General features: G+C 43.6%; 1 protein-coding gene across 3 annotated transcripts; it reads right to left on the bottom strand.

The window, feature by feature from the left end:
* Window positions 1-316: 316 nt before the first annotated feature.
* LOC119354861 lies at window positions 317-10818 on the bottom strand. Of its 3 annotated transcripts, none has more exons than XR_005171302.1 (12): window positions 10588-10818; window positions 8762-8862; window positions 8532-8673; window positions 8179-8340; window positions 7993-8077; window positions 5564-6282; window positions 5373-5481; window positions 1727-1782; window positions 1472-1578; window positions 1293-1380; window positions 700-947; window positions 317-595 (listed from the first exon to the last, which is right to left on the bottom strand). XR_005171302.1 is itself a non-coding variant. In XM_037621612.1 (11 exons), exons 1-11 carry the CDS (start codon window positions 10768-10770, stop codon window positions 759-761), a joined length of 1941 nt encoding a protein of 646 aa, XP_037477509.1. In that variant the 5' UTR covers window positions 10771-10818; the 3' UTR covers window positions 317-758. The 3 variants fall into 3 exon arrangements, 1 of the variants encoding a protein (XP_037477509.1); XR_005171301.1 differs by having other exon boundaries at window positions 317-624; XM_037621612.1 differs by having other exon boundaries at window positions 317-947.
* Between the last annotated feature and the right edge of the window lie 7149 nt (window positions 10819-17967).

A 17967-nucleotide genomic window follows, 5' to 3' on the forward strand; every position in this document is an offset into this window, starting at 1 on the left:
AACCTATTAGCATGAGATCTACTCCTTTCGTCCCATAATGTAAGACGTTTTTTGACACTACACTAAAGTCAAAAAATGTCTTGGGACGGAGGGAGTAGTTTCTAATATCTCAACGCGAGAACCGCAAACTAATTTATCACAGTCCAGTAACCGCAAACTAAAGCTGCAAGGCCCATACAAAGCTATGATTTTGTTTAGTCTTCCGGGAGACTCGAGGGCTGGCTTGGAAGAGTTTATGGTCTTCCATCGGTTGGTTGTTAATACATCGCAGGCAGTAAGCATACTGCGACAGCTTAGACGTGCTTCAAAATTCAAATAACAAAAGGCTGGCCAACGCTGACATCTTCATTCGAATGTACTCGCTCACCATCTCAAAGATGTTCGTTGAACTGTAACTACATTTCATATTGCCAGTTTGCCACTAGCATATTCGACAAGTGCGGCAACTACGATCCTGAGGATCACACATATTCTGAATGGGTCTAGACACATAGCACACATGTCCGACCAAAGAATCTTGTCTATAGCTTTGGTTAGGGTTGCAACCAATTCCCGTTTCATCTCACGAGTTCCAAACCCCAGCAGCAAGGAAAGCCTGTAATTCCTCATCAGAAAGAAATAAACCTGTAGATGTTTGAACAGCAGTAACAGTATCATTCTGAGGATAAAGAGGTGCCAAAGATAACATCTTGCCCAGACCTGATCCAGTAAAGCTATGTCCATTGGTGAGGTTTTGATTCTTAAGCGCTGCCTTAGATTCAGTCGGTAGGGCAATTGGCAGGGGAATTTTCCATGGCAGACTGCTCACGTTTCCACTGGAGATGATGACCAGAGGACTGCTTTGGACTAACCCCTTTCTGGAATGGTGGCGAGTTCCATGGCAGCGGCCTCCCAATCTGCTGAATAGACGCCAAAAATCCAGGAGGTGCTTCTGCTTTCCGCATTACCTGAAAATACAAGATCTTAATAACAGAACTATTGACTACATGCTGTAATCTGGATCTGGTTAACAACTGCTGAGAGTGTAGTTGAGCTCACGTGATCTGAACTTATAAGTTACAATGAACTTTGATATGCCTCTGTTTCATTTCAGTAAACAGTTTAGCCTAAGATGAGGTCCACTTTGTCTATATGTACATTATGGAACACCAACTTTAAGTTTTGATGATGGGGTTTCTTTTGAGAGAAAAATATGGTTCCATAGTATGAAGGCAAGCCATATATCAAAAGGAACAGAGAAAGGTACAATTTAACAACGGATACAACAAGCTTGATAGTGAGAACAGTCTTACTGTGAGAACTCTAGAGTAAAACGACGTCCCACTCAAAGATAGGGCCCTCCCAATAGATTCCTTGTCAGCAAAAGTAACAAATGCAGCCCTGGGAAACAACAAGAATTAAGAACAGATATGGAGCTTGTAGATGCCACAGATGAAGAAAGCAAGCTGAAACTTAGCATGAAAGAATATACCCTTTTGGATGGCCAGTAATTGCATCTGTCAACATATTGAGCTTAAGCACTGTCCCAAACTTCATAAAATGTGTTGATAATGCTTCTTTGGTTGCCGCAAAATGCACCTAAAACAATCATCCAGAGATGTAACTCACCAAATTTATCCTCTATGATGTAATTAGAATGAAGAAGCTTTTTCGGTCAAAAGAAAGGAGCAAAAATTATAGTGATCCGTGGCGAACAAAAATAAAGAGATGGGTTCCTTTTACATACATTTGTCACAAGAACAGTTCTGGCATCGGCATCCTCCTCTAAATTCGAATGGGGCCCTACAAGAAAACAAAATTTCAAAAGACTCAATTCCATCTGTGGATAAGAGTGTTGAGCTGGTGAACAAAAAATAGGAAATTGCTCAATATATTTAAAACAATCCACATTCCAAGGCGCAAACAGAGTTGCTTCAGAGTTATCTCTCTGTAAATAAAAAGTAACTTCAGAGTGCCCAAACAGTTAAATGCTGCCGTATCTCAAAAGTTTGACTATCTTTACTGCCCTCTGGAAACAGGTAAACAAAGCAAAAAAGAAAGGACTATTGGCCCGAGGGGAGGTGCAGACAGCAGAAGGTTTTTTTTAGCAGAAGCTGAGAACCACAACTGATACATCACAGTTAACCATACATGTCATGACGTGGACAACAAAACTAGCTTTCATGCAAAATAGGCTGGGTGGTACAATTAGTTGGCGTGTAGTCAAACACATCATAAAATCATCGATTGATGCTTAATGTTTTTGGTCATTTCATGGAATACACTAGACTGGGTAAGCACCAGTTTGAAGTTTCCTTAACTGTGTTGTGCTTCAAGCCGGCAATTCGACCCATGGGTTTGGCCGCCCATGGGCACCCGACCCAAATGGGTAGGGTATGGGTCGTGCTCTTTGCCCATGGGTAACCGATTACTCATGGGTAGGGTATGGATGCGAGTTCATGCCCATGGGTTACCCATGGTTCGCCCGATTAATATTAAGAAGTATATATGTGTTTTATTTTACATGAATTGTGAAGATTTTTTAGGACAGCATGCACCCACGTTGCTTAGTTATTACTGTAGAGAGACAGAACCATGAATTAACAAAATGCTTAGCTCAGTAGCATCAAGAGATCAACAAGTTTGGCTTGTTGAGCCTCCAAAGCCAGCCCATGCATCCTGTGTGTTGCTCTACATGCACAAAGCAAGCAAAATACGTGCTTGCCAGCTGCATTAGTACCACCTCGCCTAGCGAGCACCCTGTATAAGAGACTAGAAGAGACAGTAGCGTTCCTCGGTTCGAAGTACATGGCACCAGAAGGGAGCATAAATTAAATAATAACAAAAATACTAAGCCCGGCGGGTGCCCGATTGGGTCAGGTAACTGCGTGGGTTTGGGCATGGGCATGAGACAAGACCCGTGGGTAGGGTCGTGGGTGGGCGACAGACCTGATAAGCGTTCCGGGCATGGGTCTAGTAGAGGTCGACCCAACCAAACCCGACCCGGCTGGTGCTGATCTTACTTTATATAAGCTGTTGTGAAGAAACAAAAGCCTTTAGTCCCGAACAAGTTGTGAAGAAATAGTTTTGGCAATTCAGTATCATGTTCTGCAAACAAGATCAAAACCTAGCTGACTCGTAAAATTTTACCAAAATAAAAGCACATGTACCACCTTGATGGATATCTCTTGTGTTGTTCTGTTAGCCAGGATGCAACTTTGATTTACTTTTGTGTTGATTATACTAAAAGGACTAAACATACATACGCAAACGGCCAACGTAACTCTTGTCTTGTCCAATGGCAAATATACTTTTCCACCTCTTCTCTCTTCTGGATTTTGACATAAACACAGATACAAAAACGGCAAACATAATTCTTGTCTCTCTCAGAACGGCAAATAGGACTTTTCCACCTCCTGTATTCTGGATTTTGACATGACATACTTGTTTGTTCAGATAAAGCCAGCTTTGTGTCCATCAGCATATTGTTAATTTCAAAGTGTGTTTAAGCAAATAACAACCAAGTGCCAGTGTCCAGAAGGAACTTTCGACATTTCTAATGTTGACTCGACAAACCAAATTAAATAAAGGAAAACAGCCGAGTGCAGCGTTTTGGTGCCCAGGCTCATCTGCACCCGGTTAGAAAACAAATCACAACAAATTCAAAAATTTCCAAAAAAATTGCATGGTAGAAAATTTATTGAGTGAGGTCCGCTCCAATTTTCGATCATTTGGACATCTGAGTAGCTCTCAGCAAAAGACAAATCGGGTCAGAACAGTGCATGAACAGTAAACTTTTTTACAGACCCTGAATTTGTCTTTTTTGCCGAGAGCTGCTCAGATGTCCAAATGATTTGAAAACTGGAGCAGACCTCACACATCAAATTATCTACCATGCAAAAAAAATGGAATTTTTTGAATTTTTCTAGTATTTGTTTTGATTTTTTTCATCAGCGCGGGTCAGATGAGCCTGGGCTCAGAAGTGGATTATCGAAAACAGCCTGTCTTCCATTGTTTGGAACCTCCTTCATCTGAGATAGCAGTCTCACCTTTGTCCTCAAAGTTGGCTCTAACCACCATCCTGCCTGCCCCTCCACCAAGCCATTACTTCCACAACAATGCTTTAGTAGATTGATGACACAGCTTTCCTGGCACTACGAGGCATGGTTTCCTAGGACACCGATGTGGCAGTTTACGAAAACAGCAGTGGCACATGCAAGCTCCAGTAACATGTCACTGTGGATGCTAATGCAGAAGTGCTGACCAGAGAGAGTGAGAACAAGGACTGTGGTTGCGGAAGAACAATCAGCTGCAACCAATCCGCAGGCAAAAAAGAGGATGCAGGAGCTTACAGCCAAATAGGGTGAAGTGGAAATATACAGGGACCACATCTGGTGATAAAATAAATAGTGGAAAATCTTGTAGATTGGGCTCCTCAAACGGATCTAGAGAATACAGGGCAGCCTGGTTGGAGAAGCAGCGGCATGTGGGTCCTGAAAAGGCCCGAGCCACACTGTGGTAGAACATAATGCTGAGCTTTGATACATCTTCCACATGGCCAGCTGCTAGAGGGACGAATCGCTGATCATCAGTGCGTGGAAGGTTTTTGAGGAAATTATCTCAAATTCTCGACCATTCGAGTTGCGAGAGAGTTCTCTTCGATCTTATTCTGACTGCCAAGTCATTTGACATGGAAAGAATCTGATCTCCAAGAGGGTAGCTGGCCTGTTTCACAAATTTTCTGGTGGGTATATGGTTTAATAGCTTTGGCGGACAAGTAGATTAAGCATCAAACATCAGGGAGGTAACAAGCCTTTCTACAAATAATATGAATTCTGTGGAGGATAAAAGACTGATTAATTGGTTTCCCTCTTTTGATGTCATTTCAAATCATATGGATTCTTGTATTTTGGCTGTCTGTTTTTGGATTAAGTGATGGGAGTATCATCATATTTTTGCAATTTATAACCAAGAATATAACGCTGCTATGCACCATTGTAGAGCATTTCACCAATAAACTGCCCTCATGTTTAAACTAGGGGGCTCTTGCTGCCAACATAGACAAGAGACCATACAAACCAGTGAAAGGACCAACAAATTACTGATGACCATTTTTTTCAGGACCGCAGTCACAAGCAGCCAAGCATATTGACCTAGGTGACTATATCACTGATAATAAATCGCTAGAAATAATTGCAGATGACTCACTCAACAGATGACCTAATAGATTTGCAAGAACAAACTGGTGAACCAACTGCTATCTCAGAAAATTATGTCACGCTATATTTTGGCATGTAGTAGTAAATCCAGTGTCATTTTCCTTAGGTTCCTTTGTATGAATGTATTCATATAGAAACAGAAGCCAGAAGGGACTAAAGAACAATAGGACAAACCTGATGGGAGGGCTCCTTGCTTCCCATTGTTTATCTGCGCCTGCTTGGACCGAAGCTTGAGCATGTCTAGTTCCACCTGCTTTAGCTTTAGTTTCACATCCAACATCTCCTGCATAATCAGTTACGACAACCATTTTAGGTCGCTAGAAGATCCCAAATAGAAAACAAGTTACTCAACAAGGATAGCTTACATCTTTTACTGGTTTGTTACTGTAATTGCCACCATCTTCACGAACAGAAGACCCACTCTTGGACTGTGCAGGGCTGCTAATTTGCTGACTTTGCAAAACATCAGTTCCTGAATTTAGCCGCATATTTAACTGGGACAATTTGTCAGATGCTGATACATGTCCTTTTAACGAGTTTGCATGCCGTGCTGGTTCAGAAACTGATGCAGGTGAGCTCTTCACCTTGGATGTGAACTCATTCAAACTTTGTGAAACAAAACTTTTCACTGGCGGAGTTGAAGTAGACTTCTGGCTAATAACATCTCTAACTTGATGACGATTACGCTCCACATCACCAAAATTCAACCGACCGGTCAGCCTGCTTCTGTTGGATTTCTCCCCGGGCTCATGTGCGTGTGCTGTATTGACATCTGGGTAACTACTGGAAAAGTTTCCAGAATTTGCTCTGTCAAATAAATCGCCTTCCGTACTTGAGTTAACACGGCATCTTCGTTCATGCTCAGACACCATTAACTTGGCCTTCTTATGCATTAAATTTTCAACATGCATGTTGTCAGCTTCTGTAGCTAAACCTTGATCCTCCATAGCAGGCTTCCCTAGCCTGTCCCAAACATTGCGGGGCCTTCTCATGGATTCTGGCACTTCACCATCATCAGTTCCCATGGCCACAGGCAAACGTCTTGTGGAGGAATTTCCGCCAAGATGCTCATCATGGGGTTCCTCTGCATTAGGTTTTCGAATAACAGTAAATCAATATCAAAGAATACCACTTTTGATCTTTTGGCAAACAGCCGACCCCAAAACTTAAACCCAGGACTGCTAGTGTAGTTTCCCGAATCAAATGGAGTACAGAAAGGAATATGGATCAGCTCAAGGTAGTATTAGTAATTTTGGTAGTTACCATTTCAACTCTACAATCTAGTATTCAAGGATAAGGAATGTCGAGAAACATAACATGGATTCCCTGACTCCATGCCATAGGATCAAAGTCCATACAAATTGCAAAATCATATAGTTTTTAAAAAATATAGTTTGCCAAAAAAAAGATACTCCCTCCATTCTTTTTTATAAGACGTTTTGGACAGCTGACATTGAACTGTTTTGGGCATTGTCTGAATTGTCTAAACGTCTTATAAAAGTGAACAGAGGGAGTAGAAGATACGCACCAAGAGAGTCATCGTTTAGATCATAGAACAACACTATGGAGTTATGTTATAAAGTCCATATATGGTATTATTGCCTTTAAGGTTGCCTCTGTAACGTACTTTGGCAGTGTGGCCATTTCCGGCAAAAGCAATTATTCTCTTTTTCAATAAAACAATGTTTGAGGGCAGGCCTGGCGCAGTGGTGAAGTCCTCCCCACTTGTGCCAAGAGGTCCTGGGTTCGAACCAGCCTCTCTGCATTGCACTTTGCAGGGGTAAGACTAGGTTCCTATAATCCCTCCCCAGACCCCACCTTGTGTGGGAGCTTCTATGCACTGGGTCTGTCCTCAATAAAACAATGTTTGAATCCCTTCTTTGTTCAACTTCAATCCATCTACAAGCAAACAGACAGAACCATTTTTTCATACAATCTCAGTTGCACCTTCAAACTTGTACTCTCATTCGGGATTGAGTTGAGACAAGCCAAACTGGACACCAAGAGCCTGAATCAGTACAACACTTCAACCAAACTGGACAGACACATGAAAAAAGTCCTTTTAAGGGACATTTGTGAGAAACTTAGCCACTTCAACTTTCTAGAAATACATACACAACCTCCATAACTAAGGGAAATCATGTTGCTTGTATGTATAGAACTTAAAGGCAAATGATTTTTCATAAGTTAAAGTAGGATAATCAGAACCTTAACTCCATTTAAAGTCACACCTAAGCATGCAAGCTAATCAGGGGATGTTAGATAAAACAAGAGCAAGCACATGACCCCAAAAAAAGATTGGTTACAGACCATCTTGAATCATATTCAGGCAAGATAATTTTAACGGAGAACTATAGGGATGACCAAAGATTGTATATTTATTGATATAGAAGAAGAAAATTACAAGACTAAATACTAGGATATTTACAGAGATATTCATACAACTTTGGAAGGACATTAACCCGCAAAGTAAGAAAGCATCGTTATCTTCTTTAAAAATTGAATCGCCTAGCCTTATAGAAGCTGGTAAACATCTTTTTTAGTAGAAAAAAAATGCAGCATACAGTAAAATACAAAGTACAAACAAAATGTTCAGATGAAAAAAAGAGAACCGGTTTTGATAAAGGGGTGTGCATGTGACATATAGATGTGGTCCAGTATATTATACATGGCACGAGACATTTAGTACTTCTCGTGGGTGTATTGAGTAGTTTGAAGTAGCTATCATATGTCAAATGGTTCAAGAACATATTGTCCTAGAATTGAGCTGTCGCATAAGAAAAAAAATGCTTGCCTTGCATCAATGTATGTTCAGTCTTTGCAGCTACACCAGACTGCCGCATGGAGGAACTTCTGCCACCTGTTAAACTCCAATCTTTCTGCTCTGACATAGAATCATCAAGTTAGATGCATCCTTTCCATAGCACATCCTACAAATGTAGGTACTTAACAACAGATGCATGGCCCATTGAGTATTTACCTTCTGATGCTGGCCCTCCCGATAACATTCGTCACCAGCCACCATTTTAGGGGAAATGGTAACAGTTGAACTAATGCGTCGCTGGGCCACATTTTGTCCCTTACTTAAATCAAGCTTGTGAAGGCCATTATGCTCTTGTGTTACTAAGATATTTGAGTTTGCCTGCTCAACAGTGGATGAGTTTGACTGAGTGTTCGTAAGTCATGATACATGCATAATTTGGGCATTTTGACTTGAAAGAAGTTAACGGATGCTCAATTAAGTTGAACTAGTGGATAACTGGATATGATGAAGACAATTAAATGTTGTGTGGCGACTGATGATTGTAAGAGGAAAGAGGGTAAGATCCTTACAATATGAGCCTCCCCGGGTTGGGTTTTTGAGACCAGAAGATTTTTCTTGTCATTCCGGTCCTGACTTTCGTTTTCCAGCCTATGTTGCACGCTAGAATCATTAGCCAGTGCTACAGCCGTTTTGCTTAGGTAACCCCAAAGCCTGCTTAGTCATGCAAAAAAACATCATGGCCTCATAAAAGTACACATATCAAGAACACAACTAATTGATTAAATGGCAGCTATAATACCATGCAACAAATTTTGCACTATCATCACCAAGAAAGGCCTCCAAATCATCGCGTGCTTGATACTGATGTTTCCCATTACAAACTAAAATTACAATGTACTCCTTTAGTCAGGGAGAAAAGAAAAGAAGAATTATCAGTCATTATGCAATCAACAGCTATAAAGCATCTTGTTTATATTAACATGAAAACAAACATACCAAGAACTCAAACAGTCGAATCTTGCATATTTGGCAAAACATGCAATGAAAACTCACGGTTATCCTACCAACTAAACTAAAGAGAGTAATGTAGTTCTCAAACCTGGCATACAACATAGCAGCATAGAAAACTGAGGAAGTTGCCACATGCACTTATCAAGTGAGGATGCCAAGGTTGTGCTTCAATGTTTCTTTCTTTGAGATTATCAATCTAAGACCCAAAAAAATCTCTTTGCTAAATCCGTTTAACAGCAGCCCTCAACTCTCGCTCCAGGAAGACTTATAGGAGAACATGTCTAAAATCTAATGAAAACACATTAGGTGTAGGCAAGAGGGAACATACACCCTTTTCTTTTCTTCTTTTTTTGCGGGTGAACATACACCCTTTTCGAAGGGAAATGATCACTAGATATGTGTTGAGACACTCCACTGCCCCTTCGCATGTCTTCTTATGCAAATATCCTCTTCATTATCATGAATTGGTCAAATCACCAATCTACAAATATAATTGGACAACTGAAATTGTACTGAACTACATGTGTTCACTTTATCTCAAGGTGATGTGAAAACAATACAATCCATTTTACAGCCTTCAATATTACTCCCTCCATTCACAAATATAAGATGTTTTGGATATTTCAATATGGACTACATACGGACTGAAATGAGTGAACAAACACACTAAAACATGTCTATGTGCAACCGATTCAGGAAAAAGTTAGAACATCTTATATTTGCGATCGGAGGGAGTATTATACAATGTCTCTACAGTCTTCCATGTCAATGAAGCAGCACCCAGAAACATCTTAATCACCTAAAGAACTGGTGAAAGTTACTACTGAACAAAACTAATCATCAGTGTCCCGTCATATTTGACTCATAGATCATATAAACCTGACCACAACAATACATTTGTGCCTCAAACACACTGGCTTTGCCACAGTTAGGTGTTGGTAGCATTATGAACTTATGCTTTATGAAGTATCTATAGGCTTGTGTACTATAATGCTTAATTTGCAAATTGTAGGGCACAGCAATGGAACAGAGGCGCACACAAAAAAAAGTGAAATCAAGGCTATCAGCGAGGAAAGGAGGTAGGTATATCGAATTGATAAGGACTGTTTATGAGGGTTAAGAAGAGAACACACTGGTCCGTTATGTCAGAAAACTACTTTAAATATATCTTCGCACCACTTCTGATGCGATTGAGGCTGGGACGACCAATTAGAAGGCTCACGTTTCTGAATTGAGATCCTGGGAAGTCCATACCTAACTAATATAGAGTTCCTAGGAAAAGTTAAACAAGCTGAATGTTCCAGATAGATAGTCTAATCCATCACCTCTCCAACTTAAATTTCACTTGGGTGCCAATCTGCCAATCACTCGACCCAGGCAGAGCATTCAACAAACAAGCACATGCATATAGTCCATTCAGAGCCACCCCAATCCCCTTGGTACAGCCCCAGACGCGGAGGCCCATCCACACTCACATCGTGACATTCCCGAGACCAATTAGCACACGGAACCACGCAGGATCGAGACGCAACCGCATCCCACCAAGCATCGGCACTGGCAAGTTCTAGGGCACGCGTGCGTGCGAGAGAATGAAGGGGATATTTGGGGTGGTACCGCGAGGGTCTCGTCGGAGTAGTTGCCGAGGAATCGGGGGAGCACGTCGGCGACGGCGGAGCGGAGGTCGGCGGCGGCCGGCGAGCGCCGATCCATGCGGAACGACCGCTCCTCGGCAGCGAACACCCGCCGGAGCCGCCGCTGCAGCTGCTCATCCGCATCCGCCTCCGCCTCCTGCCCCATCTTTCCGCCTTTTGGGAAAAGGCAGTGCCCGTGGGTGAGAATCTTCTAGCGGCTACTGGGGCCAGTCGCTACTAGTATGTGTCAGCGTCAGCCTGCGTGCGTGCAACCGGTGTGCTGTTTACCGTCCCTTCCATGCTCCCAGCGTTTTCATCAATCGTCACTTCGAGTTGTTCCAATCTTTTGAAAAAATTGGATATCGATTTTTTTAGGGATGGATATCGATTGTTTACGTGTAGGGCTGCATTTTGTAAAATATTTGTCCTCTAGCCCTTTTTACTTTTTTTAGGTTAAAGCTAAGTTTTATTGATCGAAAGCTACATAATAAGATGCAAAATTGATCATGGGTTGGCCCAACCACAAGCGACGCCCCTGCTCAGGAGAATTTAAATACTTAGCTAAATTATATGCATATAAATTTGCCGCTCGACCTTCAAATAAATGTGCAATTAAAATTTGTTGCTTGCTGCTTGATCTCCTCGATGATGTTCCCATAGCTGCTACCCGTTCCTTTGTCGATATCCTTGATCATCAGTTTCGAATATGAAGCAACAACAAAGTTCTAGATAAGCAAATATTTGGCTAATGATAAAGTCTCGCAACATGCGATTGAGATATGCCCTAGAGGCAATAATAACGAGAGATATGACCTCGGCCTCCCTCTGTCGATCTGTAAGCTTCACTCCTCAGCACTGGACCCGCTCGTCGACAAGGTCGCGAGGAAGTTGTCCACCTGGGGTGCATCAATGCTCTCACTTCCTGATCGACTATCTCTTGTTCGCCATGTGCTGTGTGCCATCCCCGCCCATATTTTGACCGCTCTCACCCTCCACAAGTCTGTGTTGGCTCATGTCAACCAGGTGATCCAAGGCTTCCTTTGGGTTGGTCGCAAGAGAGCCAATGGTGGACAATGCAAGGTCAACTGGGCGCGCGTGCGCTGCCCGGTTCAGCTTGGGGCCCTTGGCATATGAGATATCCACCGTGCCAGCATCGCCCTTCGCATCAAATGGGTATGACTGCAGCGGACTGACGGTGGGTACCCTTGGGCCCACCTCCTGATCCCTGTATGACCCCGACGTTCTTGCGATCATGTGCGCCTCCACGTCCTGGATTCTAGGCAATGGCTCGAGTGGGTGTTTTTTACGGATCATTGGCTGGAGGGTCGTTGTATTGCCGACATCGGCCCACTCGTCCATGCCTTGGTCCCCCATGGTGCGCCGGGATTCGTGACATTGTCGCACACTGGGTGTTGGCGTAATGATAGGCCCCTTATGTCTTGGAGCTTGTTGACATAAACAGTTTGGGACTTATGTGTTTGCTAGTGCACACCGAGTAACAAGTCCCTGAGATCACGAGGAGTTTGATGTAAACGACGAAGGTAATCTCCCTGCGTTGCAGTGTAGGTTATCACCGAAGATTATGATAACAAGAGTGACCCCTCAAATATTGTTGAAGTGAAGCAATTGGTTCGGTGCCTGTTCGAAGAAAATGACTGCGTCCGAGGAGAATGACGACGAAGTGAAGACGTAGCATTTATTTCGTTGTTTTTCTTCTTTTTGTTGAGTCACATGACCATTGTACTATTAAGAGGGGTGTAGTGTTCGAAACTTTGATTCTCCGATGCTAAACCCAAATCCTATGAAAGTTGTGAGAGAAATCTCTTTGTGCTCCGAGCAAATACTTGCCAGCAAGAGATTGTGATCTTCTGAGAGATTTGTCTCGGACCGAGGAGTTAGCATTACTTGTTCCTCAAGTAATGTTATCGTTGCTCCAAAATCTGACGTTGTGAACGTGTCGGTTGGCCATTGGCTGGACTGCATGTCCAAAATTGTCATTTCCCACCAGGGAAGGCTATGGCTATAAATAGCCACCCTGCGCCGGCTTTGTCCGGCGGCTACTCCGTTTGATTCTGAGAAGATTCTTGAGCAACGCTCTCTCTGAGCGATTTGGGTTTAAAATCCACCGAGAGAAAATCCCTAGAGCCGAAGAATTAGATAGTGGTTCAGCATCACTCGAATCTAAGTCTAGTACGATTCGTCTATTACTCTTGAGAGATGCAAACTCTCTAGATGGTTATGTGTCAATTTCTTCAGAGACCAAGAATGATTGTGATTCTCAAAGAAGTCTGTAAAGGTTTGGAGATCGCCTCAAGTATCTACCACGACTGGTCGGCATTGGTTGATGAACCAATTGTCGAGGAGAATAGGGTGACGAGAGTTTATCTTCCGTGTTAAGTCACAACCCCTCCAACCAGACGTAGTCCTTGTGCAGAAGGACGAACTGGTTGAAAAAATATCATGTCGCCATCGAGCATCTCTGGTTACCTCTGCTACCCATGTTTACACTCTATTTATCTTTCCTCATGTGATTTGTCTCGATGCATGCTTTAGTTTCCATTCGGTACTTAGTTATAGCTCGTTGTAGTTTGTTTTTCGTTTGCTCCGCTGCTGGGTTCCGAGAGTTTGGGGATTTCTGAAGAAATTTTAAAACTCCCATTCACCCCACCCCCCTATGGTAGACATACTTTGTTCATACAATTGGTATCAGAGCAATGTACTCCTTGACTATGTTCATTTTGGTCTAACCACCTTGGAGTTTAAGTATGTCTTTGGTGAGCTACAAGTCGCATCTCAAGATTCCCATCTTCGATGGGATGGACTATCCCTTCTAGAAGGAGAAGATGAAGATCTGTCTCTGAGCTATTGATGATGATATGTGGAATGTGGTGCATTTTGGGTTCACGGTTGAAATACCTCAAGCCCCCACTGACTAGGAGAAGAAACTCATTCAGATGGATGCTCAAGCTAAAGATGAAATTGGTGGCCATCTCTCTCGTGCTCAATTTCTTCGCTATCGTCAGTGTGAAACTGCGAAGGATTCGTGGGACGTTCTCGAGAATATAAATGAAGTGTTTCAACTAAAAAAGAAGCTCGAATTGATACTCTTTGAGCGAAATTCAATTGATTCAAGCTCGTTGGTAATGAAAGATGTCAGCAAACCTTCGATCGTCTAAGTGACATAGCAAATGAGCTTCAAGGTCTTAGTGCCAAAGACATCACTGATCATGAAGTTGTAAAGAAACTGCTCTGATCACTTGACAGTTCATTCGACACACTTGTCCTGATGATTCGTGAATGAGCTTATTTCAAAACCCTCGACTCTACTGATATCATGGAAAGACTGAACACCCACAAGGAACAAGAAGAAGAGAAAAGAGATCTCTATGGCTCAAGTCAATGCAAAAATCATGCTCTTAAGGTTGTAGCTGATTCTTCCTCTGATGGAAGTTCCAAAGAAGATTCAGATGGCACAGGAAGGCTCAGCAAAGATCTTGCATTAATCATGAAAAGATTCCAGCGCCTTCACATGAAGAGCCAATTCCAGAAGAAAGGTTCAAGCAACTCCAACAGTTCAAAAGAATAAAACTAAGCAATATGATTAAACCATGTTGTTTTACCCTTAGTGGCAACAATACAAATACGTGCCTCTCTGCCCCTACTTTCACTGCGTGAGGACACCGCAAGATTGAATCCACTACAAAGCACCTCTCCCATTGAAGATAAATCAACCTAGTTGGCCAAACCAAACAGATAGATCAGAGAGAAATATGAAGATATAAAAATCATGCATAATAAAGTTCAGCAAAGACTCAATTACTTTCAATGAATATTACAAATCATAAAACCACAATTCAGCGGATCCCAACAAACACACCGCAAAAAGATTACATCAAATCGATCTCTGAAGAGAACATTGTATTGAAGATCAAAGAGAGAGAGAAGAAGCCATCTAGCTACTAGCTATGGACCCGTAGGTCTGTGGTGAACTACTCACACATCATCTGAAGGGTGGCAAGGTTGATGTAGAAGCCCTACGTGATCAATTCCCCCTCCGGCAGAGTACCAGAAAAGGCCTCAAGATGGGATCAAGGAAGAATAGAAGCTTGTGGCGGAAGAATTGTTTCGGGTGGGTCTTTGTTGGTTTTGGGATTTATGGGAATTTATAGGCTTGGAATTAGGTCAAATGGGGCTGCATGGGGCCCATAAGCTCAAGTGGTGTGCCCCTTGGGGGTGCGCCATGTGAGCTTGTGGCTCTTTAGTATCTCTTCTGGCCTCCTCCCGAAGCTTCGAGGGTCCCTTCTGGTTCAGAAAAAAATCATCGTGTTTGGACTCCGTTTGGTATTGATTTCTGAAAAACAAAAAAACACGTAGAAAACAGGAATGGGCACCAGGCACTAAGTTAATAGGTTAGTTCCCAAAAATGATATAAAATTGCATATAAAGCATCCAAGATTGATAATATAATAGCATGAAACAATCAAAAATTATAGATACGTTGGAGACGTATCACTAGCCCACTATGAAACGGATGCCACCTTCTGTGCACGACACCGAAGGCCTGCCGTTCATGAAGCATGGATGTGTCTTCAGTGTGCACAACCGGATGAACAACATGTTGGGACATGATACGTCTCCAATGTATCTATAATTTTTGATTGTTCCATGGTATTATATTATCTGTTTTGGATGTTTTATATGCATTAATATGCTATTTTATATGATTTTTGGGACTAACCTATTAACCTAGAGCCCAGTGCCAGTTTCTATTTTTTCCTTGTTTTAGAGTTTCGCAGAAAAGGAATACTAAACGGAGTCCAAATGGAATAAAACTTTCACGATGATTTTTCTTGGACCAGAAGACATCTAGAGGACTTGGGGTGCATGTTAGGGAAGCCACGCAGCAGCCACAAGGATGGAGGGCGCGCCCCCACCCTTTGTGGGCCCCTCGTGACTCCACCGACCTATTTCTTCTGCCTGTATATTCCCATATATCCTAAAAACAACTAGGGGAGCCACTGTCGGTGTCAAAACCGGCGGATCTCGGGTAGGGGGTCCCGAACTGTGCGTCTAGGCCGGATGGTAACAGGAGGCAAGGGTCACGAAGTTTTACCCAGGTTCGGGCCCTCTTGATGGAGGTAAACCCTACGTCCTGCTTGATTTATATTGATGATATGGGTAGTACAAGAGTAAATCTACCACGAGATCGGAGAGGCTAAACCCTAGAAGCTAGTCTATGGTATGATTGTTGTTTTGTATGTTGTCCTACGGACTAAAACCCTCCAGTTTATATAGACACCGGAGAGGGTTAGGGTTACACAAAGTCGGTTCAATGACGATGAGTCCGGCGCACAGATTGTCTTCGGCATTGCAAGGTGGGTTCCTCCTCCAAGTACTTCATAGAAGATTTTGAACACAAAGATAGTGTCCGGCTCTGCAAAATAAGTTTCCACATATTGCCATAGAGAGAATAATATTTACACAAATCTAATCTGCTGACATATTCCGTAGTGTGACGCACCACGACCAAGCCTTTATTTGAATCGTTTTGTTATCCCACCTCAACGTGTCACGCAAGGCGGTTTCCTTGGCACGTCTTGTTAAAGCAGAGATCGTGTCCCCTTATTCCGGGATTCTCATCAATGCGGGCGTGGGTAACCCAACCGCTTCTAGGACTCCTAGACTATAGGCAAGTCCAAACGGCCACGGAGAGGACGCTTGATATTCACCCTCTTTATAAAGGGACAAGGCTCTTACTTTTTTTCCTCCCGTGCTCAATCGAATCCTTCCCCCACCTCAAGCTCAAACACCCAAGGTTCAGGTCAGGTGCTCCGAACCTTCAATCATGTCCGGATCTAGCCTTCAAGGCCGATGGGTTCCTTCCTCCGTCACGGAAGAAGACATCAAAAAGTTGAGGGAGGCCAGATATCTGACCGCCGAGGTTGTGCATCGGCTGCCCGCCCGAGGGCAGGCCGTCCCCTCCCCCAAACCCAACGAGAACGTCGTGTTCGTCTCCCACTTCCTCCGAGGTCTAGGCCTTGCTCTGGATCCTTTTGTCAGGGGTTTGATGTTTTATTACGGGCTAGATTTCCATGATCTAGCTCCGGACTCCTTTCTTCATATCATGACATTTATTGTCGTGTGTGAGGCCTTCCTCCGGGTTACCCCTCACTTTGGCCTGTGGCTCAAGACCTTTGAAGCATAGCCGAAGATGATCGAGGGGCAACATGCAGCGTGTGGAGGTGCCTCAATACGCAAGATGACGGGAGCTCCATGGCCTAAAGGTTCCATTCCAGAGGTGTCTGAATTGTGGCAACAGGAGTGGTTCTACATCACGGCTCCTAGAAGTGCCAAGTGGGCGGCCGCCCCTGTTTTCCGCTTGGGCCCTCCACCACAACTGATGTCATGGATTAGCAGAGGTCTGAGCTGGGGTCCAGCCAAGGACGTGCCTATACTGCAAAGCCGCATTCGAGATCTCTTCAATGGAGATTTTAGTTTGGTTGCGGTAATACAAGTTATGCTGGTCCGTCAAGTCCAGCCTTGCAAACATCGGCCCCTTCGCTTGTGGGAGTTCAATCCTGAGGGACCGCATGTCATTCAAAATTTCCTCGGCCTGACGCACGAGGAGATGTACAAGTCATTCTTCGGACCTCAAGTAGAGTGTCCAGAAATCACCGAGGATGTGGGCCTGAGCGGTAACCACGCCGCCGAACAGGTAAGGAATCTTCCGGCCGAACATACTATCTCTCATTTGTTATGAAGTTATTTCTGAGAGTTCGCTTTTTGACCAGGACTGGATAACAAAGGCGAAGTTGATTCGGTGTTTGGCCCCCCTCCCTGAGGGTTTGGACAATCCGGTATTGGAAAAGATGCTCCAGGTCGCACCTTGCTCGGAGCCCTTGAAGGAAGATACTGGGGAGGATAATACGGGCGGACGCGGGCCCCCAACGTTGCCCACTCTAACCGAGGGAGCGAGCGTCTCCATGAAGGAAGACGACCGGAGGAGGAAAAGGACTGCGCCCGGGGATTCAGAAGCCGAAGCTTCCAAACGGGAGAAGAAGTCTCCCACAGAGGGTCCTACCTTGGGGGTGCTTTTGCCGCACAAAGTCCACGGGGGGATCAATTCTCCAGCGAGTCGTAAGTGACCCGAAATACTTTAATAGTACATGTATGCCCTCTTTTTCTTCTGAGAAAATAACCACCGCGCCGTTGGCTTCAACCCCCACGCATATAATGCGGAGGTGCTCGCAAAAAACACGCGTTCACACTTAACCCAACGTCTTGATCCTATTAAGGAGGTGATAGCGGGGCGAGCGAGGCAACCGGACTATAATGCTTTAGCACTTTCACTTAGCCATAGGAG

Source organism: Triticum dicoccoides, chromosome 2A, assembly GCF_002162155.2.
Source record: "Triticum dicoccoides isolate Atlit2015 ecotype Zavitan chromosome 2A, WEW_v2.0, whole genome shotgun sequence".
Lineage (NCBI taxonomy): Eukaryota > Viridiplantae > Streptophyta > Magnoliopsida > Poales > Poaceae > Triticum > Triticum dicoccoides.